General features: G+C 28.6%; 2 protein-coding genes across 11 annotated transcripts in view; one reads left to right on the top strand and one right to left on the bottom strand.

Moving 5' to 3' along the window:
• The window catches only part of LOC122573117 (putative thiamine transporter SLC35F3), a 60124-nt gene extending 38215 nt beyond the window's left edge, over positions 1-21909 (top strand). Inside the window, exons 8-12 of one of the 7 annotated variants that reach the window (XM_043739082.1) lie at positions 317-406; positions 483-612; positions 8621-8650; positions 14802-14879; positions 17386-21909. In XM_043739082.1, the coding sequence (XP_043595017.1) occupies positions 317-406; positions 483-612; positions 8621-8650; positions 14802-14879; positions 17386-17500 (443 nt within the window). In that variant the 3' untranslated portion in view covers positions 17501-21909. Of the gene's footprint in view, positions 1-316; positions 407-482; positions 613-687; positions 1442-1500; positions 1522-8620; positions 8651-10592; positions 11024-14801; positions 14880-17385 lie in introns of those variants that run through there. The other 6 variants (XM_043739083.1, XM_043739084.1, XM_043739085.1 and 3 more) reach the window with 6 other exon arrangements.
• A 1309-nt stretch (positions 21910-23218) lies between these two features.
• LOC122573118 (glutathione S-transferase 1-like) lies at positions 23219-26433 on the bottom strand. Of its 4 annotated transcripts, XM_043739092.1 has the most exons (7): positions 26315-26433; positions 26170-26243; positions 25319-25460; positions 25105-25163; positions 24859-25000; positions 23860-23977; positions 23219-23599 (listed from the first exon to the last, which is right to left on the bottom strand). In XM_043739092.1, the coding sequence occupies exons 3-7, from the start codon at positions 25451-25453 to the stop codon at positions 23358-23360; spliced, it is 696 nt and encodes a 231-aa protein (XP_043595027.1). In that variant the 5' UTR covers positions 25454-25460; positions 26170-26243; positions 26315-26433; the 3' UTR covers positions 23219-23357. The 4 variants fall into 4 exon arrangements, with proteins under 4 accessions (XP_043595027.1, XP_043595023.1, XP_043595028.1 ...); XM_043739088.1 differs by having other exon boundaries at positions 26170-26431; XM_043739093.1 differs by lacking the exon at positions 26170-26243 and having other exon boundaries at positions 26277-26427.

The raw sequence follows: 26433 nt of genomic DNA, 5'->3' as shown, positions 1-26433 counted from the left end.
GCAAATGCGCTGTGAGATACTGAACTTGTTTCATAGAGAAATTATTGTAAATATTAATTCTTCGTTTCACTCATAATTGATGTGGTATGATTGTCTCTACAGTTTCGCAAAACTTAAAAAAAGCTCATGTTCTATCCTGATTAAGTGGTCACAAGTAATCTTATTTCGCGATCGTTTATTCAAAAATTATTATTCATACCTTTTTACATAATAATTCGAAGAATTGGTATATTTCCTAACATTGAGGTATTCTGGATATATCAGAAATAAGAGTTTGAGATAGATATTAAGGTTACATTTTGTTTTTATTCGATAGTTGCAAACATGCTTGGTAACTTCAGTATTGCTCTGACCTACGACCTGTTCATTACGCTAGGATTGATCACCGCTGTACCTGTATCTGCTGGTACGGTAAAAATGAGACATTAATTGAGCTAATATCTATAATTACTCAATAATTATGTAATATTATGGTGTTACAGCATTGGATGTTCTTTTATACGGAGCCCATTTCATGGGGATGAAATTGGCAGGAATGATTTTTATAGCGGTTGGCTTCTTTCTCGTGATGTTTCCAGATAATTGGCCAGATTATATAACCAGGCTGCTTCGGTATGCACTTTAAATATATTTTTTAAACGTAATTTTATGGTATGTTTATTACTTCTAAGTGAATTTTTTTCTTAGTCTTTAGTTTTTGTAGATATTCTAAGCGTCCTATGTTTGCTACCTTCTTACATCCACGTGTGCGCACGTGTATGTGTATGTATAATATGTATACATACATACACGTATTTATATATTTCTTCTTTCCACTTTTGCAAGGATATTAAAATGTCATTTATCTTGTTTTGCACCATCATAGAGGCAGCGTGTAGTCTCACTGATGTAGGATATGCTTGATATATAAAAATGGCCTATATAAATATCTATCTTTCTCTTATTCACTTCTGTATTTGAATCTTTTTAAAGCATATTAAAGTTCACATGTTTCTTTCTGGGAACAGCTTTTATGACAAAAATTCAGAGGCAATCTATTTTTTAATTATGTATGTAAATATATATTTGTACATAACATGAATATTGTGCATAAAATTATCACGTGTAGTGCTTCTTCGCATCACATTAACTCTACCAATAATTTAAAAATATTTAGAAATATTTATAAATAATATATTTCCTACATCGAAATTTTCTATTACGTTACATCCTTAATGAAGATGACTTCTTATTCTTTTCTTAAAAATATATCGCAATACTATACTTGCGTACATATGCGTAAGAAAATTCGAAAAATTGATTCGATTAATCGAAATGGTTATGTCGCTTAATCAAAATATCAATTGAACATTTGATAGTCCGTTCAATGGTTTTATATTTTTGCTGTGTAGATACAGATCTAAGCAAACTGTAGAATATTTTCTTTGCCATTTAGAGGTACAAACTTTTGTGTTTCATGAATTGATAAAAATAAAAAATAGTACTCATATTATTTTACAGGATGCCGGAAATATGCAACAGGTTTAAAGTATAATTAAATGAATATTTTTTTATATTTAAGAAATAAATCATGAATACATCAAACATTAAATATATTGTATTAGTCGTTATTTATGTAAGATAATATACTTACATGTAACAAGTCTCAAAGTCATTCATGCAATTAAGTAAAATATGCTGTCTTGTTCACGCAGTCTTTAAATATGTAAATACGAATTATGAAAATTATATAGTATTGTAGTTAGTATTTACAACATGTTACCATATTAATCCTATCAAAAATTATTTAGAGGGTCGTTTCATTTGTTTTCAATTCAATTAAGAATTTATTAAGAATAGATTCTATTTTTAATGTGAACAATAATAAGTAATGAATAGCCATTAATACAGTAATTTAATAAAATTAAGATATACATACAACGATATATGATCTTCCAGAAAACAGTCATCTATTAACTAGTTGCAGACTGTTTTATTAATAGTATGTCGATAACTTTTCAATTCTATTGCCAAAAACACTTGAAAGTATAGACTATTTCCTTAACGAGATGAGTAATATTCGTAAGCTTATTTAATACAGTAACTAAACATTTAATCAATAAAAGTCAATAACATGTACCAGGTCACATTTTAGCAGCTATATTTTCGTACAAATCTATCTTCTTTTGTCATTATGAAATATACATTAGACTATTGAGTTTGATATGTCAAAAACAAATAACATCTACATTATATGACTTGTGAAAAATTGGCATATGTAAAAGTTGTATGTGTGTGCTAATAAGAAAGGCGGACGTATTTACTTGTCTTATAGAGGAGATGCTTAAACAATTTTAAAGTTGATTTACTTTTATATTTTTAAATGCGATGTTGTATTTTTTATGTTAAAATTTGGAAATATATGTACTGGGTATATCTTCTAAGATTAACTACCATTTTTTAGACATTTCTGATAATTTGCCAATGAAATGTTTTGTACAAAAGTTAGTCAGTTTTCGATCCGCTCCAAAAAAATTTTCCCGATGAAAAGTCAAGATCATCTTGGCTTTTTTAAATGACACCATATATTTTGGACTTCACAGAGTTGTACCTGACGCCAAAATAAATTCAACGATTTGCTATACTAGGACCCATGAAATGATTTTGAATTCTGAAATTTAAGTTTGATCATCATTAATATGGAAAATTATCTTATTTCGACCAAATTACGTATTTAAATACATATATATACATACATATATTTGATGCTTGTATTATAGAAAAATTTAGCGGTTCTATAGATATATACAATGTGTTCGGCTACAGATGTAAAAAAATTACAAAAATTGTTTATATGTGCCATTATTTATTAATTACTTATGGAAGCAATGGTTTAAAGGAAACATTAATCCTTTTTACTTAAAAATTTCATAAGGCGATTTTCAAAATGATGTTATGAATTTTAATGAGTAGACAGGTATTAGACAATGTCTAATCTACGATTTTTCTTAGGAAACATCGCGCAAGATGCTTTACTTCTTCGCGATGACATTCTTCTGACATTTGTGTCATAATCTTCTCTATAACTTGTACGAAATAAGCTGCTATCCATATATCGCACAAATTGAGGATTCCTGTACACACCGGTGTTTAGACTGACCTATTTTCGGTCGTGTAAGGAGGTTTTCTCGCATACAGGGATATTTCGGCTAATTTTTAATTGTCAATAACTAAAAACAAAACTGAAAAAGCAATTTTTTTTATTCATGATTTTCATCTTATTTTAGCTTCAAGAATCACTCCTTAAATTTGTTTACACCTCTAGCCGAACACTCGTATAGGTTATACATAGGTTATAGGTTACATATAGCTGCGGGAAATAACATACTTGTAGTATTCAGGAAAAATTAAATTTTTGGAAAGAATAATACCTAGATCTCTTATTGGGTAAAGAGAGCTTAAAATTAGATCATTTAGAAAATAATAAAAAACAATGTTGCATTTTTTGTAACTTTTATGATATAACATTTATTTATATTGTGGGATAATTTATTAGCTGTACACCAGTCCTTGAGCCTATACATATATGTAGGTCTTGTTGAATTAATAGAGTAGATGTAAGATGGATTAGCGGTGCTATGGAAGATCTCTAATTCATCAGCATAAAGAAGGTATTTACGAAGTTATGGACTTCAGATATATCACTTATAAATAAATTAAATAGAAATGGGGCTAGATGGGAACCCTGGAAAATACCAGAGTTAATCTTGATAATTCTAGAAAAAGGAGTTATTAAATTTAACTATTTGAATCCTAGTCTTAATAAAGCTCCTAAATCGCGAGAGTAGATTCCTAAAGATGTCCAAGTAATTGTATCTAATTAAGTAATTGTAATTTAGTCATGAGAATTGAGCTGTTAGCGGTATTGAAAGCTTTACGAAAATCGGTATAAATCGGATTGACCTATGTGCCTTTATCTACATGATCAGCCAGCTACTGATAGTACACCACCAAATTAGTTTTAATCGAACGTTTGTTAGTGTTCATATTGTTGATTGACAATTATATTTCTATAAAAAAAATATAACTTATGAGTGGCCAATCTTTCCAAGATTTTTGATATGATTTTGAATGCTAATAAGTGTAAAATTTTTAACACAGGTAGGATTATCATTTTTAGGTATAGATTTAAATAATACATTTAAATAATTTCCATGTCTCAGGAAAAATCCCTGAAGATAGGGATTTATTGAAAATAATTCAACGAATCCTGGACATAATGAATTTGCAGCATTTAATAAGTAGAGAGTGGCTATCCATCAGAACCTGAGTTACAATTAGTGTCAATATCATTCATGCTATCAAATTTTGATCTTTTCTTCAGTTATTATTGATTTTATTATATTAACTTTCACATTAAGAAAATTGTGAACCAAATTAGACTAAATTATCACAGTACTATTATATTATATTATATTATTTGTTGAATATCATCAACTCATACATAGATAATAGGTACCTATATATGTATATTGGAATCCCTTTGTTCCAGAATATAACCTCTTTATTCGAATTTGTAAAGTATTCGTGTCTGTAACATACACAATTATATTTTATACTATTTCCTCTCTAATACTATATTATTCAGTATTATCGTTAATTTAAATAACTAATCTACTTTTATATAAACAATAGCACCATCTCTGTGTACTCACGTTGATTACAAATTTAAAAATCCATAAAAATATATAAATATTTATTCTGTATTATGAACAATCTTTCTTCATTAAACAAGATTAATCTTCATATTTTCTTACACGTTTACTTATTGTTCGAAAAAAAGCTGTTGATTAGATTATTAGCTGTTAATCAAGATTATACCATTTTCGATATCTTTTCACTTGTCTTTAACCAATTTTCAGTGTATATCCATCAGAAACATAACAAAGTCTGTATCTTTTTCTTGAGAAGTAACATTATATAAACAAAAGTACATCGAACCAATAACTATTATTGGCATATCACGATCGCTACTTTATCTTCAAATTGATGAATCAATGAACTAACTTGCACTTGTGAAATTTTGTATAAATATACATATGTGTTGATGCCATCAAATACTATATGCCATTAAATAGTATATTCTGAAAAACTAAAAATAAGATGGAATCTTTCTATATATGTACATTGTTCATGTATATTTTTTTTACAGATCTATACAACTGTATTTTATTATTTCTTTTCTTACAATTAATCCCTATTTTTACTTATGAGGATTTTCGTCAATGGAGTTTTTAATTTTTTTGGAAGAATAGTATACAGTATGTTATATATTTGAATTACCAATTCAAAACTTATATAACTTGATTTTTTAGGATTTGTCCAAATTAGTTTTTCAGTATACTTATACGTACTGGTCTATATATGCAGTATTATATTTTTATTGTCTTTGTCTTTTTCTAATGAAAAGTATAGAATGCAAAAAGCCACTTACCAAAAAGGATATTAAATTTATTTCACAATATGCCAATATTCCACAATGTATCACCGTAACCATATGTGAAAAGCATCTATTGTATTTATAGGCATATCTTAATTGTCTGCATAGGAATGATGAAAAAGTTCGATTCAATTTTGTATAAAATTTTATACGAACAGTTAAGGAAAGTGCTTTGTGGACAATATTGCCTTAACGTATTTTTGATAAAATTTATTAAAAAAACATGAACAAGCATTTTACATTTGTTAAAGTTGAATATCCTGTTAAATGAAAAAAAGAAGGATTAATCATTTTCATATCTGTTATAAATATATATAGAGGCTGATTCATAAATGTTTGTCAATACTCCAAGGAGTAAATCTACACATGAAATTAAATACAAAATATCTTATGAACATATGCCCTAAATACTTTAGGTTTCGAAGTATGGATGTTTAAAGAAAATGTTCGAAGTGCCCACCTCTTACCTCAACACATGCTGTTGCATATCTTTTAACCGTTTGAGTCCCAAGCAGCACGATCGCACTGTTTAGCTTTTGTGTCGAAAGGTCCCAGTACATTTGAACGCTATGGACGACTGACGGTATTTTGTATTTCATTGTTATCTTCTCAATAATTTTTATTGAATAAAATTTGAAATATTTATAAACTAATAGTACGCATATATAATAATATAGATATATTTCATAAAAATAACAAATATGACGAGCAGCATTGCGCCGCTAGTTTCTCTTCGCAATCGATTAAGATAAGCGCTATCGCGCTGTTCGGGATCTTTCGACCCTGTTTTTTCAAAGACTCCTGGGACTCAAACGGTTAATGAGGAGTTTCGTAGTATATTTTGTATTTTTTCTTGTCGATCTTGTACATTGTTCACTTGCGTTGAATATACAATAGATTTTAAATGGCCCCAAAAACAAAAATCTAAGTGGATTTAGATCATGGTAGCTATCTTACCCTATCCATCGGTTTGCAAAGGCGTCGTTAACACTCTTTAATTATTCGTAACTCGAAAACTAAGAACGTAAGACATATGTCCATGGGACGTTTTTTACTTATTTTCCTGTGTTTCTACATTACCTCCTTGAAATATTGACATGCATTTATAAATCACTCTGTACATATACGAGTATATGTGTTCGTAGTATTAAAAAGGAGAAAGTGTGTAATTAATTAGAAATTGTTTCTTTCCAACTATTCCTGTATTATTCATATTTTATTTCGCATTTTCTCATTTCTTTTTCGTTCTCTCAGTTTATTACATGTTAAAATATCTTTAATATCTTATTTTTTGCTTTCTGCTTCATTTATATTTTAATTTCTCAATTATGAGAAATAGCCATGATGAGAAAATAATGTAACTCCAAGTATATTTTTTACGATTACTTTTTGTTTACTTGTTCTACGTATAAACATATTTCTTACTAAGGAAATTCACGAGAAATATTGATTCTACATTCGAGCTTTTGAATTGCACTAAAAAATTTGTGACAACATAAGAATATGAAAAATTTGCTGTTGGGTGTATTTAAAATATGTGTATAAATTTCAGAATCTTTATATATTTTTAAAGAATTTAATTATTACAAAAGAAACTTTAATTTTGGATTATGTTAAAAGTGCCGACGCAGATTTCATCAATATGGTTTCCACTGATACAAATTCACCAACACCAGTCTTGATCAATGTATGCTTTCTATCAATTATACACTATCAATAATGTATGACGATAAATAAGTTAAAGGTAGGTAAATAAGGACATTTGAAAAAAGCAAGAAGGATGAAAACAAATCTTTAATAAAATGAATTGAAACGAAATGGTATAATATTTATATAGAAATATAAAATATAGATATTCTTTTACTTGTACACGTTTATTTTTTAAACATGTAACATAAACATAAAATGTTTATTTTTTTTTATTTTTTAAAGATACAGATTTTTAATTAGTTAGGTTTGGGTTCGGTTAGGTTGTGATGAACTTAATGGAGATGGAGGACGACACCGGGCATAGCGATGGTAGAAATGGAGGGTGAGAGGAAGAAAGGTAGAAAAGATATGCTCCTGCATTTATATAGATAAACTTTTTCACGTAATAATCCAAGAGCACCGCAAGACCTGCTTTTACAAACGTAGATGGAGGGAGAGGCAGGATTGGTGGTGGTTGCTGAAGCACCAGCAAAACAGAAGGGAAGGTGGGTGGTTAGTGTAAACGGCAAAGCAGTAACTATGGTTAATGATGGAAGCATAAAGGTGGATAAAATGGAAAGGAAGAGGAGGCTGTAATAGTAGGGAACATAAAAGGGGTGATTATAGCAATTAGCTATTTTTCACCGATTACAAGGGTCGATCAGTTCAGCAAATATTGGAAGAAAGTGGTGGATTACATGAGGTGGTTTAAAGAAATAGGGATACGGGTTGCTGAAGGCGTTACTGCTCATACCCATACATGGGGATGTGCGAGGTGACAGAAGGAAATAACAGAGTAGCTAATTAGCTCAGAAGACTGGATATGTCTGAATGAGGGTAAGACATCTTGGAAGACGGCCAGCTTGGTTTCCACAGGGAAACTAGAAGCTTGCCGATTCCAAGTCTGGTTGAGAAAGGCGGAGGAGCCAAAATCCAACCCAAACGGCTTCTATCGGCCACTCGCTATCGGCTACGAGATGCCATGCCAAAACATTAAGACCCTTATAATCTAATCCAAAGACACTTACAAATTAATGTAAGGACTTATATTACTTAACGTTGTCGGTTAAACATTATTATCAACCAAATTATTGTCGGACAAAGCTATTGTCGATTAAGGTTGGTGTTGGTGAATCATGTCGGTGAAACCTTTGAAGAAACCTATTTTAACGTAATTCTTTAATTTTCATTGATATTATATTATAACAATATATATTTCGACATTTCTTTTCTTATTTTATTTCAACTTTTAATCTGTAAAGTTGACTGATTGTGAGATATTTATACAGTCACAGTTTATTATTGATGTTATTTTCAATATGAATGAAAACATTTAATCACATAAGAAATACAACAAAATTGCTTGAGCTGCTTGTTGTGTTGTGTGTGAATTGACGTCAACACTTCATCACTCGCTTCCAAACAATCAGGATCCATTATATGCTGTTACAGAAATATAGTCCTCATGAGTCACAGTTCGAGGTAAGAAAATACATCGCCTTCGTTTTATGTTACTTACGTCGAAAATTCATCTGTTTATTTTATCTCAATGTCACAAGTTCACAATTTAATAACATAAATCATAATTGTTGCACACTATCGACCATAAGTAAAATAATAAATTAATAATACCAGATTTATTGCTAAAATAGGTATTTCATTCAATTATAATGTATAAATATTTATCTCTTCCGAAAACATTCGTGCTCCGATTTAGACCAAAACTTTTGAAATATGTAGGTTCCATTTAGGTAAAAACAATGTTTAGGAGAAGAATGTTTGGCAACTCGAAGGTAAGACACCCTTGTAACCTTTTTTTTATTTTTCTTCTATATATCGGCCAATATATGTATGTATGCACGATGGATGATGTTTACATTGCACGTTGGTTACATTGCTTGTGGTTACTTTAATTCGTAATTCAGGGTTAATTTGTCGGTAACGAGTATTGATAATGAGTACAGATGTATTTCGCAAATATCTCTAAAATGTTGCATCGCATTAATTTATTTTCTTTTGCCAAGAAATTGAGTAATCATTGAATAACAGTGGAGTGGCTAAAGAAACATACAATTAATTCTATGTGAAAAATGGTGTGCAGACCATAAGAAAAAATAATTTATGTCGAAATATGAGAAAGTTTCAGTTATGTTTAGGAAAAATGGAAAAGTGTTTCAACTTATGAGACGCTAAAAGTCCTCCTTTTAAATATTCTTTTTACTTACGAAGGATCTATTTTCAAAATTTCAATCGTATCGGAGCATGGACATTTTCGGAAGTTTCGACCTCGTGTCTAACTGGTGGAAAAGTTATAATCATTTAACTGAAATAAAAACGTTACAACTATTTGACTAAAGATATTGAACAATTATTATTTACACCCTTTGGATTTCTGGATATTTTAAATTTAGAGTACAATTTTTAGCGTTTTCAGATGAATTTTCTTTTCTAAGTGACAAATAAAAAATATGAAAAAATGCATGCCTTGTTGCATGCCGTGACAGTTTTAATCTTTATGTGTGTGCGTGTGTGAGTATATGTGTAAAACCAATTATTTTTTAAGGCATTTGCTTCTTTTAACTAAAAAGCATGCCGTGCATACTTGCTTCTGTATATATAGTAAATCTTAATGTTCACACTAATCCTAATGTATCATATTTTATTAAACGTGTCCTTTGATAATAAAAGGTGATGTAAATAGATCAATTGCAAGTTCAATTTTTGTTTCGGGTATAACCAAAACAAAATTGTGTATCGTAAGTGCGCTGTAAATTGATACTATTCTGCAATATTTTCCGACACTATACAATTTTAATGTTCATTGTACGCCAATCAATATTTTATCATGACAATGATTTTATTTTAATCGACGCAGAAATTCTAAGGATATAAATTGCACTGAAAATCTATCAATGTTGCGATCATTTGTCCTATATTATACGTACAGTATCTTTTTGCCATTAATGAATGTGTCAACAATTCATACAAATGTTTATATATATTTATAATTACGTAATTGTAATGTAATTAGCGAAAATACATTGAGTAACATTAGAAATAAATAAAGCATACAGTATTTTACGTATAATTAGCATGTGATTGTGGTTCAGAAGTATGAGAGAAATATAGAAAAGAATAAATATTAATATAAAGTGAGTATTAGAGAAAAGTTCGAATTTCTGCGACGACAATTAATTTCAACCCGTACAGTGGTAAATCATGAAAAAAAGCAAAGAGTTAGGTAGCTTAACAAACGCGTATAGTTTGATTTAATGATACGTACGAGTTGAATAGAAAATAAGAAAATGCCGCTACATCAGAGAAATACCAAGACAAAGGCCAAGTGCTGTCGAAAGAAGCCGTGTACAGGTCCTTGTAGGAAATAATGAAAATACTGATGATAGCCTGGGATTAATATACGCAGTACCACGGGTGGGCAGCAACGCAGGAGTACTTTTGCTAGAAGCCGCTGTCCTTCAATGCAACAACGACAGTATCGGCTGCGAAGCTACGGTGTGCCGTCGACTCATGGCGATGGTCAAATGTTACTACCAATGAACAGCAGTAACAGCAGTCAAGTTAACAACAACCAGTCAAGCAGCGAACCACCGATGACAACGACCGCGAATCTGACACATCGGCATATTAACTCATCCCAGCAGAACAACACGGCTTCCGAATCCCAACGTCGCCGAGTCCCTATTTCCATCACGACCTCAACCTTGACTCCGATTTCAACTTCCATCACAACGACTATCTCGACTTCGACCTCGACCTCAACCTCGATCACAACCTCGATCACGACGAATAGTCATCAACGTTCCCATCCTCCTGGCCTTCAGAACTAATTTCAAGGTATGGCTGAATATCAAAGCCGCGACTCGAGGTTCTGCGCTTACGTGCATACGATATATCTACTCAAAAAAGTTGCTAAACTTGTTTTCAAAGTCGATTTCATTGATTGACCTTTCTTTTTTCATTTTTTTTTATCTTTTTACGTACCACCGTTGTAAAAAATAAGCTGAAATTACATATTGCAATTAAAAATAATTTGCAATATTCTACAAGAAAGTCACAGCACATAATTATTAATATTATTTCTTAAAAATTGTGTTAAATAGGAACAAGCAGTAATTATATAACTTTCTATAATTAGTGTAATTAATAGACATCAAACTTTATACGTCACAGTACATACAAATAATTATAAATTATAGAATGCCTGAAGTAAGAAGCGTATCAATTTTTCATCCTGTACGGTCTGCTCAATACCCAATTAATACTAATTTAACAGAAAGTTACCCACACACATATTTTTTATTATCTCATAAAAGAATCATTATTCTGAGAACAATGGAAATAACACATATTAATTTATGCTTACCACTCTTATTTTCAGGTTATAGGAAATTGTAAATATACGTTCTGGAAAAATTTTTCTCGGCCATTTTTAACGTAAAATATGTTGTTGACCATGAATTTCCATAAAGACAAATTTTTAAAATGAGATAGTAGATGATGTTGACGATATCACATTATGCTTGGTGAGATCAGCTTTTTCTTACTAAAATTATCGTGTTAATGTTATGAAAAAGTGATTGAAGAAAAAGTTATGAGGTTTGATATTATGCTTGGCAAATTATTTTTGTATTCAAATCATCGATCATTTACATAGAATCATATATTTTCAGTCATATAAATTTATAACTAACGTAGATGTAAATTCAATAATCTGAACAATATAACCTCCAATTAGGTTATATTATCTTAACACATAGGTCGCTTAGGCAGAGAAAACAGAAAAAAATATTAACTTTCGATGTAGCAAGTCAAAATTCTATAAATTTCGCACATTTATGTAAAAAGCTCAAGTTTTGATTGTAGAACAAGCAAAATAGAACAACAACAAGGAAATGCATTTATATTTTGAAGACATAAAATATGATACGCTTCCATCTAAAAGTGCAGCCTCGTTTAAGAACTGATAATTACTAAATACATCCAAATTTAGAAGACTTGAAAAAAGGAATAGATTAACGAAGTATTGTATTTTAATAAACATTGTTTTCACTGAAAAAACAAATTAGATAAAAATGTACGTGACAAGAGGATTTTTGCACTACATACTTTACTGGATGAAAAGGTTTAATTAATCAAACTTACGTGTCTATAGGGTAATCAAAAACCAGGTGTTACGACCACCATAACGCAATTTTACATGCACCTTCGGATCGGCTGAGATTTGTTAGAAAGAATTACTGCGAGATTGAAATTGAAATCAAATTTTTGCTTTGCTTGTGCCGTAGTATTTTACTCGTCACGGTAATCAAACTTGTCAAAGAAACCATGAGTCGCAACAGTTTACTTAAAAAATAATATTAAGGTTTTGTTGATTCATATATTGACATTTACAATATGTTTACAATTCGCAGTCAGGTAGAAAGTAAATAACGTGATATATTAATAAGGAAACTGGTAATTATCTCTTAGCATGCGACATAGTCCATCCTAAATAGAATGAAGTAACTAACTTCATAATTTCAAATACATATTACAAAAATAGTCACTGTATGAAAAGACTTTTCGAACAAGAATCGAATAGCGTTGAAGAAGACACGATTCACGAAGAACACGTAGAGGACATATTGGAAACACCAATATTATGTGTTTGTATTTAGGATAGACCATTTCACGTACTAAAGAATAATTTCCTGTTTTCTCATCAATATTACGCTATTCACTTTCTATCTAGCTGCGAAATATAGACATATTGTAAATAATGTCAATGGTACCTTACCATCATCTTTCAAAGAGGCGGATTAAGTTACGATTTATGGTTTCTTAGACAAGTTTAGTTCTCATAACGAGTAGAATACGATACAAGCAAACCTCCAAATCTCCACCGATCCATGGGTGTGATTGTAAATACAATCAAGAATAAAAGATGACTAATGTGGTTTAAACTTTGATGCTAAAATCGTTTCAGGGTCATATTGCTATAACAAGGTGAATTGAATATCTTAAATAATAGAAAAGTAAATAATTCTACATAAAAGAATAATAAGAGATTTTGAATCTAAAAAAAAAAGTTTAATCTCGACAAGAATAATTTGACAATCATAATATTCGTCCCCCGCAAATCCTATCTTTTCTTGTTTAAAAATTTGTTTATATTAATAAAAATCAGGGACATTTTGTGTAATTATGTTAATATGTTTCATCTTGTATGTTAAATATATCATATTCTTTTAATATTTTTTTTTTATTTAATAATTTACATTCACAATTTGTCTAATTTGGATATTTGATAGAATTTTTTAGCTGTTTGATTATCATGTGGGTGGCTACCTCCAGCGGGGTACCATCTTCGTGTTTGTTGGGTTATATCCTTTGTAATATTCTTTTAATATGAAGTATAACGTATAAATCATTTAACTTGACAACTTCAAATTACTTGCAATCTGCTCGTTGTATTATAATAATATAATAATATTACAGTACATGGTATACATATTTAAATATAATTAATTTTTAGCTATGCAATCAGTTTTCAGGGCTTAATTGATATATCAATATAAAATGATTTCAATTATTTTTCAATATTTTTGTATATTTTTTTTTTGTATTGGGTGGGTAACGACTGTATTGTCGGGGCATGATTCTGAACAATTTTTTCCTTACATATAAATGGTGGACGGTCCTAGTTTCTCAGATATTTGTAAAAAACTATCGATAGCACTACTTGAATGAATCCTGCCTATAATTGTGCGTCCATGGGAGCATACGTCTCAGTACTGTCAACCAACTCTTATCTGTCTTATATTTATATAACTATATTATACAATATTATATACAGGGTGTTTAGCGACGATTGCCGAACTATCGACGGCAGCCCAATGTAGTAATCGAAAAAATGACGATCGCTGCTCAAGCAACGGTGAGCTCAGCACTCCATCAAGTTGCACGCCTCGTAATCAGGCATTTTATCACCTATAAAGAAGCTGTATTTTTTTCTCATCTCTTTGTGTTTAAAAATTCAAACGTTAGATACACATACATATAAGCACATCGCAGTACGTGGATATATAATATAATCACATGCCCGTAAATTGTAAATAAACCGTCGTAAGGTAGCCGGCAACTAATAGTAATGCTTACATTGTTATGGACGCATAATTATAGGCAGAATTCAATGTAATAGTATCGGCAACTTTTTGCGAATACCTCGAGAACTACATAGTTATGATTATATGTATTGAGATTGTATATGTACTTGTATATGTATTATGTGTACACCAGGAAAATGTTGTTGTTGAGGAATCATGCCCCCGATAAAATATTAAGAAAATCATTGAAATCATTCTATGTTAGTATATCAAATAGTAGCCAAATTTTTTATTGCTGCAACCTTGTTATTCAAATTAAGAAAATGTTTATTCATTCATTGTTAATTTATGTATGTCAATATACATATGTGTGTAGATACATTGATGCATTATATACCTTAATTTTGTGCTCTGAATACTAAATTAAATTTCATGAAATAAGTTAAAAATACTTTTAACTTTACGATAAAACCTGCGCAAATTCCAAACTTATTATCAGACAAACTCTATACATTTTTTGTTCTCAGAAAACCATCCACGTTTCACCTGTCACGGTATCGAGATCTGCATGGGAGAAATCTTGAATATCGTACACAGTTTTGTCGGTGGTTTCATTTATCAAATTAATATTTATTTGTTAGTATGTAGTTTGACATATTATTCAAAATGTAACATGTTTTATAAGTTATGATATTTTGGCTTTTATGCATTTGTCTTTCAGTTGGCTTTGATACTTCTCTCGTGTTTGTCCGAAAACTAGGAATTTTATTGAAAAAATAAAAAATATCGTAATTTATGTATCGAAACTTATTTCGTTTATAGGTATAATTTATATTAAAACGAGTTTATCATGCAATGAAAAGCTGTAAGTACTTTAATGTTGTCGAGTTAGATAAAAATTATTTTGTGTAATATAAATTCAAACAATTAATAATCAAAATGACTTCCTAGAATTTTATCTAATAATGATATACGTAGCCTTATATGTATCTATTATACATGCCTTATACATATAGGTAGTACATATCGTTAATTTTGAAATGCTAGTTTCTGGTAGGTTGTGTTTTTATAAAAATTCTTACTTAATATACGCAATATGCCTGGCATTTACGAATGACTGGAAACTTTTTCCCGTAGTTAATAGATAACTTTGTTATATAGCCTCTTTTTGACCCTATTCCTTAATGTATTATTCATTTATATGTATGTAAATCATTTTATGGAATGAAGCATCGTGACTAATGTCATGCTGCTTGACGTTACGCGTAAAAATTTTCTGTCTTTGATTTAGTATAATGTATCATATTATTAAGATTTGCGGACTTTTCCATAAAATGTATCGAGATATAACTGTATATATATATTTCTTCTAAAATTTTGCTATGTCGATCACATTGAACTTTAAATTAAAGCCAAAAAAATATGATTTCACACAAGTTTAGATTGCATGTATTATATTTAATCCATTATATACAAGTTATACCAGGAAAGAATATTAAAACTTTACCAGTTAACTCATAGGGTAATCCTTAATAGAAAATGCCAGATAGAGATATCTTCCAAAATCAAATGCAATACATTCGATAATGAATATTATCTAAAAACGTTGTTAATTCTTTGCGATTTCATCATGTTTTCATAATTCAAATGTATCTTTATCCTTTATTAATTAGCCAAATATGATTTTTATTTTCATTCTATTTTTGGAAATAAAGATCTTTGCTAAGCACAATTGTTTTTACTGTAGGGATTTTCTAAATGATATCTTACTTTTATGAAATTAAAGAGCTTTTAAAATTTGTACAATTTTTATCGAGAAATAATGTTTAATGAAAGTAGGGTGATATTGAGAAACAGTATAATTAATTGATATTTATTGTTGTGTTCGTTTTCAAACATGTATTGTTCGCATGGAACCGAACTATGCTCGCAAAACGTTATTACGTGTAAGAGAAACAATACTCATATCAAAAGGTGAAATAATGTTTATTTCTGATTTTTAAGACTCATATAAAGACGTAATATGGCTAATGATATAAAAAGAATTATTTTTAAAGGTTAAAATGGATTCCTTAAAATAGCTTTAAGTAAAACGAGAACAGAAACCATATACTTATCAACAGATTCAAAGAGAAAATTTGTTTAAATCGATAGAATGCTTCATTAATTATGGAACTGGAAGAATTTTGTACACTATTTTTTACTCAATATCACGTTCTGAATTATCTTCAACGCATCGTGTATCGATATCACTACATAGAATCTAGAAAATGATGTTATATGCAGGAACAAATAGGAAATACAAAATAAAATTTCATTTTTAAAGAAACTAACGTTGAATTTTTATCAAATTACTATATTGTAGATTTCGATATAATTGTTTTCGGTCCACTTTCTCATGTAAGGATAAGATACACAGTTATTTTTTGAAATTTGTTTCACTGGAGTTACTCAAATCGCTACCATATCGTTGCAACATCATACATTTAATATCATGTATGTTTATATCCTTTTTACTTTCAATTGTTGGATGCTTTTACTTTTTCATGGAATATTTCTCTGTTAGACTACTCACTATAAAATGTCATCTAACTGTATAATGTGATATTACCTGTTATATTTAGTAAAGTTCTGAAACGTATGAAAAATTGACACACAAGTAAGTTAGACTTTCGTAAGAGAGATTTACATTTAACAAGAAACTTATTTGAATACATGCAGTTATTATTATTATAATACCTGATACCTGTATACATGGAGAAATAAGTAGGCTTTTACGGAAATGTTTGAAATTTTGAGATACCGTTTACATATTCAATTCATTGTATATTTTTTTCTCTCTTTTTCATGGAAAAAACAGTCCGCAAATTTTAAAACAGAAATCATTTAAAGCTATTTCTGTAGAAATTTTCTACAATTTATGTTAACTTACAGGAATTCTTGTTATGATTAGAATCATATTTCATGTGAAATATTTTTCTGTTAGAAAATTTCTACAATTTAGCTATTTAATGTTGAAAAGAAAAAAAGAAATATATACTTGCATGCAGACAAAAAATGCTAGTCCGAAAAACCTGCAGACATCTCGAATAATCTAAGATTTAATTGCAGATGGAGTAGAAGACACGGACACGGCGTATCAGGAGGCACGCAACGCGACGTGATCGATTATCGCACGGGTTACATAAAATCACACCTTCGTTCACCGTCGGGAAGAGTTCGGTGACTAGGTGTGCTATCGCTTCAATTACAGGTAGAATTGATTTGCCAAAGAAATAATGTATGGACTTTCAAAACGTTAACATTTTAATCGAAAAAGTCCCAAAAGAATGCCGGTAATAACAAATACGGTAAGCAATATCGGAAGGGATTCTTCGTTGCAATAAAAATTCATTCCAATTTTTTTTTTATTGTATTTGTCTTTTAGAATACTAATAAAAGAAGTTAAAAGAAGCTATTATAAATTTTCTCTTTCAATAATTCTAAAATAAGTATGCATATATTTTTATTGAAAATCCTAAACCAAATAATTTTCAGATAAGCGATTCAGTAAATATTACCTTTTTTCTTCTCAAGCTGTACGACATTCTTCATCACATGATTTAGATTGTTTGTTTTTGATCAATTAATCCGTATTATTAAGTAAAGATTATAATTATGTGTAAAAGTGAATGGATCCAAATCGACAAAAGTTCTTATTGAAGCATTATAGTAAATCATATATTTTATATTTTATAAGTATGGAACACCTTTAGAAAATTTGTTATAAAAAACTATATCGTATTTGAATTCAATAATATTTTTATCGACTTCGAATTTATTTTTAGTTATACAATTACTTCATATTTTTTTATAAAATTCAGAAGATTTAGAGAAACTTTCAGAAGAAAATACAGAAACACGTGAGAATGAATATAGCACGTGTATATGTGTATATGTACGTTTTTTTGACCGAGTGTATACCTATGTGTGTTTGATTGATGATTACTTTGAATATGTAAATGTTTAAGAATGTCTGTCTCGTACGAGGGTTGAAGGATGCTGTGTCGAAAGTTGAAACGTATCTGAACTGCTCAAACGTTAGGAATGTCTCCATCTCGAACCAACCTTTCACATTGCCGTAGCGCGTTTTTCTCTGGTAAAGCTGAGAAGTTATCTGAAGTAATGAGAAGTATTCTGGTTATGCGGAAATTGAGTTTTCCGGGTTTTCTTGGCAACTTGTATCCTTACAATATGCTTCCAAATTATCCTTTGGAAATACCGAATTTATAACATATCCATGGCTATTGAGTGCGAAATAAATTAAAATTCTAAAGAGCGATTTGTCTATGACCTCCCTAGATTCCAGCTCAAAAGTAGCCCCCTGTACAATCGTTCTATAAGCTTTTCTGACAAAGACCTCGCGTGGCGAAAGACCTCTTTTGTGTGTTCCAGATAGAACAATTTCCAAACATAGAAATAAGATTAATCAATCATGTATGTACCACTTTGATCGATGACATTATTCCATGTTTCTGGTAGTTGAAAGATCTTCTCCTTGTAGAATTCTTGAGATTTAGCGAAAAATTGACCTACGTGGTTTTAGCAGGAATTGCCATTTCCTTCCTGAATTTTCGAAATCATTGCAAAAAGAAAAAAAAAAAAAAGAAAAAGCGAAAGAAAGAAAAGAAATCAACTTTATGAAAATATCAATAATGTGTAAAGATTAAGTAATAATTTTGCTTGTGATGCTTCAATTATTGATTTCGTTAGCCTTTATCATTTTGGTGACTCTATATGATACTAAGAAGAAAATCATACGAGTATATAAACAATTTTATTAAAAATCTTTGTAACATTTTACATAGCATTTTATTTTGGCTACGATAAATATCTCAATTATTGAAAAATAAACCTGTCTTTTTATGGCATTCAAATAATCTGCTACCTATTTTATATTTATTATTCTATCATAGAATAATGAAATTATTTAAAATGAATGTGTAAAAGTATTAATTACATAATATTATTAAATCTTATTAAATCTATCGTAAAGTAGGAAATTTTGCTTAATAATGCAAGTTATTTTCAGTTAGAGAAATATAATAATAAGAAACGTTTGTGACAACACTGAATGGCTGAATAGAATTTTTATATCCAATTTTAAACGAAAAGAAATTTTATCGAAATAATTCTCTATAAAAAATGGCAACAACTTGTTTTACTTTACAAAGTAGATTTTCTATTAAATGAGTAAATTATGAGTTCCGTAAAAGATTATTATACAACAATATCGTTATTATACAAAAACAATCCATTCGAAAAAATACTGAAGATTATTAATATACAACAGAATTATAATTATAACAATTATAATATTAAAATTAAGAGTAGATTATAGGTTTGTTGATCGAAGAGCGAATAAATTTTAACTTGTATTTTAAGTAATGTCTTATGTAGAAATTACTATAAATAACTACTGTTAATATGTATTAATTAAATTATTATTAGTAACTACCTTAAATATATAAAATTACTTAATTGTGTCGTATTATATTTTAAACGGATACTGTTTTCATTAACGTCGTATATTGAACTTCGATAAGCTGATTTGATTACAATAAAATTGTATTCAATTAAAGTAATATTTTATTTAATTTTCTGGTATTTAAATAAACAAAGATTATGCCATTAACCACCTAGTCAAGTGTCTAACTGATTTTCTAAATGTTGAGTGGAAAGCAAAGTTGGAAGTTAAAAAACATTTTCTTACAATTAGTGTTATATTTGAAAATTGATTATTTAAATATGTATATTATTTGGTATTGGTTTGGATTCATAGCTTTCATAAGATATAAAAATGCTTATGTGTTCGATGTAGACCATACTAAAGGCTAGTCCAGATTCACATACAATTGCCGCAGAGAATCCGCTGAAAAATATACTTATGCTAATATATAAGTACTTATATACAAACATTGCATAGCGAAAGTGACTGCTACAGTCACTTGGCGGACAATTTCTGTTAGTCTGGGCTAGGTTACGTGAACCAGCTTACACACTCGTATATGGGATCGTCTAAATATCTGTAATGTATTACCTATATTTAAGCATATGAAAAAATATGTGTATAGAAGGTATATTATATTAGCTTCTTAAAAAATTTTAGATACTTTCAGAATAAAATATTTTTAGATTAAACGATGAGAACACTATTACATTTGTGTTTATATTCTTTATATGAATGTAAAATAGGGTTATGGGATTACATTAAAGAAAACATGAATTTAACTTTCAAATATCTTAAAAATTGATCTTTAGAAAAATTATTTCTCTATCATTTTGTTTTTCCTTTTGAGCAGTTCAATTTGCTCTAAATAGTTTCTTTATGTACTGATAATTAATCAATTAGAGATATTTACGTGACCCCATTGAAATGCTCTACTTGGTACATACATATAATACAGTATGTTTTGTCTTTTTTTAGCAGTATAATCAAAGAACGAAGTTATTTATGCGAAAATTGTTTGATTTGAAAGAGAAAATAATGTGGTACTTCTAAATCTTACAATCTTGTTAATTGGATCGGATGGAACACCGTAAATTACTTTTGTTCTTTTGCGTTAAAAATATCATAGTATGAAAATTCAAATTACATTGTATTCATGTTGTACTATACTTTCAAATGAATTTAAATTTAATGAGTTAAACTTAAATAGTACTTATTTATTATCAATTGTATCATTATTAATCGACGTTCAAATAATATAATAAAAATAAAACAACGCTGATAGGAAATATTTATAATTCTTGCAATCATTATTTAAGTTTATCATTAGATTTCTTCAAATAAAACGTTTTATATACTGAGTTCTTAAATTATTATCAATTCTAAACGATGTGAAATTAACAAGATTAATACGGAATTTATATTTTTTAGTAAATTTAATTCATTTAATATATTTGTAACTAAATTTAACTCATATCGTTGGTTTGTTATTTTATATTTCTAAATTTATGTAAGTAACGAATTACAAATAGTTACAAATATAGAAAAGTAAATCTGTATATATGAAAGTATACAAGTACATACATATACATACGTATACTTCAATTTATACGTATTGTTAGTGATTATACTGTAAAGTGGTTAAAAATCGTTTCTATTAATGTTATGTACTCGCTTCACCCTTGCTAGAAACTGTTTAATTTTTTAAAGTGCTTTACTATCAGAGAAACGACGAATTTCGTTTTCTGTCTAATGTTTTCCATTAACAGTATTAGTATAATGTACTATAGACAAAGTTTATAATTCTACAAATATGTGATTTATATGTATACTATGTATAAAGACAATCAAATATCATAGCAATAGATAAAGTAGATAAGAAGAATTTTTCTTTGAATTATCGCATGTTATAATTATCTTGCGGTCTTATATGAAGTTGTTATTCTATTACACATGTAAAGTATATATATATAATATCTTGTTATCTTGACGTGATTTGTTATCTGACTTAATATTTTAACAGTTTAGTCTTAATTTATTAAATAAAATAAAGAGAGCATTACCAAAGTTCTTTACCAAAGTGTTCTTATCAACAAATAGTATCGTCGATTTTTGTTTTAGACGGTAAAAGATTAGGATATTCGCTCAATTAAATTATCCATAAGTGAATTTGTATTGTACTATAAATATATTTGGATTTTACTTCCATATAAAAATTCGTTACTACTAATAACTAGGAATAGAGAATCACAAAAGTTTGCATGGTTTTTTTTAGTATCAGCGTAATATGTACGCATTAAACAAGCTGTACATAATAAATATTTACATATGTATGTAAATTGATAATATACAATGAATGTCAGATGACTACAAAAATATATTTGTAGTGACAATACATTTATCACCTGCAATTTATTAGGTACATGCAAGCATATGTCGCAATTATAAATATATTAATATCCATTTTCTAAAACACTTCATTACATTCAACTTGTATAAGTAAAATCCACGAATCCGAAGAATTGTCAGACCTTTATAGCAAATGAAGTTGTATATTAAACTAATTGTTTTTATTACGGTATTATCGTATAATCATATCCCTCCACTCTGAAATACATAATTAGATGCAAATATAATTATAATATGATATTTGTTCGTAATGATACATTTTGATGTTTTTTTGAAGTTTATGTAACGCTCTTAAATTTTTTCGAACTTGAATGTAAACATAAATTCGTTCAGAAAAGACTTTTATCCCCTACTACTACTTTACGTGTTGTAAATTCATGAGTATGTATGTTTACAAAAATACCTATATAATAATGCTTTAAGTAATAGATAAGAGCATATATATATGCATATATATATTCTGTGTTATAATATCAATACATGTACCTACAAGTATATATATATCTTGTAAAATATCTTCTTCGTATTTAAAATAACTAACGTAGGTATCATTTGAAATTCAACACATTTCACTATTTGTAGGTAAGAATGCATTATTTGTGCAAGTGTTCGTAATCAAACTATGCAAATTTATAATCGATCTTTTCTTCTATATATATATTTATTTATTAATAAGCGTTATTTTTTTAGTAAGAAGAATTATGTATTTCTGTAATGAGATTATTGAAAAATTTGGTACATATATATATATACAAGACATATGTACAAGACATATATGTGTACAAATGTCTAGGGGATTGTTATCATTGTAACTCGTTTATTTCCATATCGAATCGACTGTATTATACATATAGCTCAAGTAGAATACTTTTTAACTTGTGAAGTATGTGGTCAATTATATACATACAAATCATGAACTAAACTTTGTATCTATATAAAGAAATATATATATATAATTGTCGTTAGAGTATATATTACGTATGTGTATGTAAATACGTCATAGTTTTAGTTGGGTTGAAACTAATATTTAAAGAAATATCACATATGTCAATGTCAGTAAAAGCATTTAATTTATTAGAGAACGTAGTAATATACGTATATTAACATTTAATTTTAGAAATGTGTTAGCATTTCATATATGTAGAACCGTTATAAAATAATTGCATCTTATAACTTATATGTTAAGCTATTTATTGCTTTTGCGAATTGGATGAATCGGATGATCCATATCAGACAAATCAGGTGGATTCTTTTCGTAGTAACTAATTTCTCGCATACCTTCTGCAGCAATTTCCCATAATTCCGGATGTTTCTGTTTAAAATTATTATACCATTTTTCTATGTAAGGCCACGAATTCAACTTGAACTCGATCGCTTCTAGACACATAGTTGCAGTAACTAAGGGGAAATCGGCGATGGTCAGCGTATCTGTTAAGTAAATGTAATAATTAAACCATTGTACTTTAATAATATAAGCGATATGAAGTGAAAAATATAGAATTATCTCTTTTTGTAAACTATATCGGTATTATTAAAGAATATTTAGGTTATTTTCACATTAAAAAAAAATAAATCTTATAAATGAACTAAATTTTTGTGTAACTTAATAATCTAGTTAAGTTTCTATAACTGTTATAATAACCTGTACGGTTTATAGAAAGTATTCATATTAAAATCATGATACTTACTACCCGCAACGTATTCTGTATGTTCACGTTGTAAATATGTATTAAAAACATCTAGTGCCATTGTCATTTTCTTCAGACTTAGAGATGTTCTTTTATAATCAAAGAATATAGGAGCCATCTATACAACAATATTTTAATACAAAGTAAAAATTTGTTCAAACATGTTGCAAAATAATTACATACAATGGATCATGAAACTATAATACTTGAGCATTTATCATAGGAAACTTTTATCACAATGACTAAGTATATATCCTATTTGTTCCATATGAACCATGGACAAAAGATAAGTTTCAAATGGAAAGTAAATATGAAAAAATGCATTGAGTGAGGTAAGTAATGTAAACAATTTAAATGTTTTCATATGCATTAATATCTATACCTTGTGTATAATATAAATATGTATTTATGCGCTTGCAAATGAGCACGGAAAGTAGAATTCATTATTTCATTGACAATAAACTAAATACCATATGTATCATTTAAAAGCATTGTAATAAAACTATATATTCGTTATAAAATGGTTATTTAACTATTTACTTTATATAATTAAATCATCATTATTGAAGTTGAAAAATGCAGTAGATGATATCACTAATTGTAAGTGCTAGATATGGGGTTAGGTTAGGTTAGGTTAGGTTAGGTTAGGCTAATCAGTAATTAGTAATGGTAGTACAATCAGTCTTGTGAAGTATTTGGAAGTAGTCATATGTGAAATTATTTGGCTTCGTGTAATTATTCAAAATTGATAATGCTTTAGTATCCAAAATTAATATACAATTATAAAGATTGCAAACATTATTTGTAAGAAGATATGATCTATTTGTGCATTTTTCTCTTTTAAACATCAGATGTAGTTCATGACGTACAATTAGATTTATAATATTTTCAAAATTTTATTTTTTAAATGTTTACATTCTTTTTAAACTTATTGACAACAGCATATTAGAATTTTTAACGTTATATGTGTACATTAAATTGTATTTATTATTTACTCACCACATATTCAGAAATACTACGGTAATACATGGCCAAATTAAAGCACAATCGATGATTAACTATTGCACGACTCTCTGGATCCTTCGGGTATAGTTTTCCTACTGTGTCATATTTGTCGCCAAGATATTGTAGAATAGCATTACTAGCATACACGTGTATTAAAACAGAAAGAAATTTTCTTATTATTTTAATATTATTGATTTACTAAAGTAGGCGGAATAATTTATGTTTTAAGTAAATTTGTACCTTTCTCCCATTATAAGATCGCCGTCGATTAACACAGGTATTTCTTTTTGTGGATTTAACTATAAAAATGATTATATGTATGTAGTATAAGATAGATATATCATTAATGTTGAAAATAAGTATCAAATTTAAGAAGTTTTTTATATATAATAAAAGTATTTATTAAGTAGCCTTAATTATATTATGTAGTAGTATGTCATTAATATAAGCATACTTGTGCATATTCGTTTGTCATGTGATCTCCCTTGCCAAAGTCCACGTCGATTAATTCATATTGAATGTTTAAAGCTTTTAAAGCTTGGCGACAGGCAAGAGATGGTGGTCCATCGGAAACGCTATACAGTTTCATTATTGACCTGAAACGAAAAGTATTTACTTTACAATAAATATATAGGCAAATGTTTTGTATAATAATTTATTTTTATATTAATGATATATTTATTCATACTTGTGGTACTTCTTTCATACATATTTTAGTAGTTACATATAAATATATTTATTGCTTTTGAAATAAATACATAGATAATTATTATAAAAAAAGTTGGTAATTATTGGGAATAAGACGATATCACCGACTTCAATGATCTTGAAATATGTTATTAAGCTCAACGTTATAAACAACTTTTTTCTATACATACATGTATACATGTATAAATCGCCATTCAGTTATAGTTTCCAAGAAATTTGTTTTACGGCCAACGATTTTTGTAATTTCATACGTAATTTATACATATTGAATGATATTTGTATATTTATAATGTCATTTTATTATTATGTATTTATGTTTTGCCACTTTTGCATTTCCGTGAATAAATAATACTAAAATAATATAAAATTAGATTACGATATCAATAAATAACGCGGAATAACTAACATTTATTGAAACTCTTATTAAAGAGTGACTATAGGTATATTTTCCTAACATTTCTATAATTATATATATCTTTTATATTCCATATTGATGCATCATATCCATTATCTACAGTTCTTTGATCATATTTATATGCAAAAATAAAAAATGTAAATAATATGAAACACTGTAAATTTCACAGAAATAATACTCACTGCAAGAAGACCAACAATTTGCAATATGTGAGAATATAAACAGGCGTAGTGTTTGCGATATACCTCGAATCATACTGAAATCTCATGAAACAGATTATCTGAAGTACCTTTCACTTTAAGTGTTGCTCAAGGCTTTAATATTAACCTGTATTACGTATGTATGTATGTGTTTCGTCCGGTGACGCTTTGCGTAGCCCGGAATCTATCACTCGGACGAGGCAGCCACTCGCTACGTCAACATAATTGTCTGCAACGACTGTAATA

This window comes from Bombus pyrosoma, linkage group LG11 (assembly GCF_014825855.1).
Source record: "Bombus pyrosoma isolate SC7728 linkage group LG11, ASM1482585v1, whole genome shotgun sequence".
Classification (NCBI taxonomy): domain Eukaryota; kingdom Metazoa; phylum Arthropoda; class Insecta; order Hymenoptera; family Apidae; genus Bombus; species Bombus pyrosoma.
The sequence above is the reverse complement of the archived record's forward strand: the minus strand, read 5'-3'. Positions and strand labels throughout refer to the sequence as shown.

Bases quoted from the DNA above. Each gene is read 5' to 3' on its own strand.
- LOC122573118 (XM_043739088.1), bottom strand. From the start codon at position 26,255: ATGAGATTTCAGTATGATTCGAGGTATATCGCAAACACTACGCCTGTT. The intron at 23,978-24,858 runs GTGAGTAAATAA...ATTGTTGTATAG, and splicing joins GTAGTATTTCTGAATATGTG to ATGGCTCCTATATTCTTTGA. The intron at 23,600-23,859 runs GTAAGTATCATG...TTTACTTAACAG, and splicing joins TACAGAATACGTTGCGGGTA to ATACGCTGACCATCGCCGAT.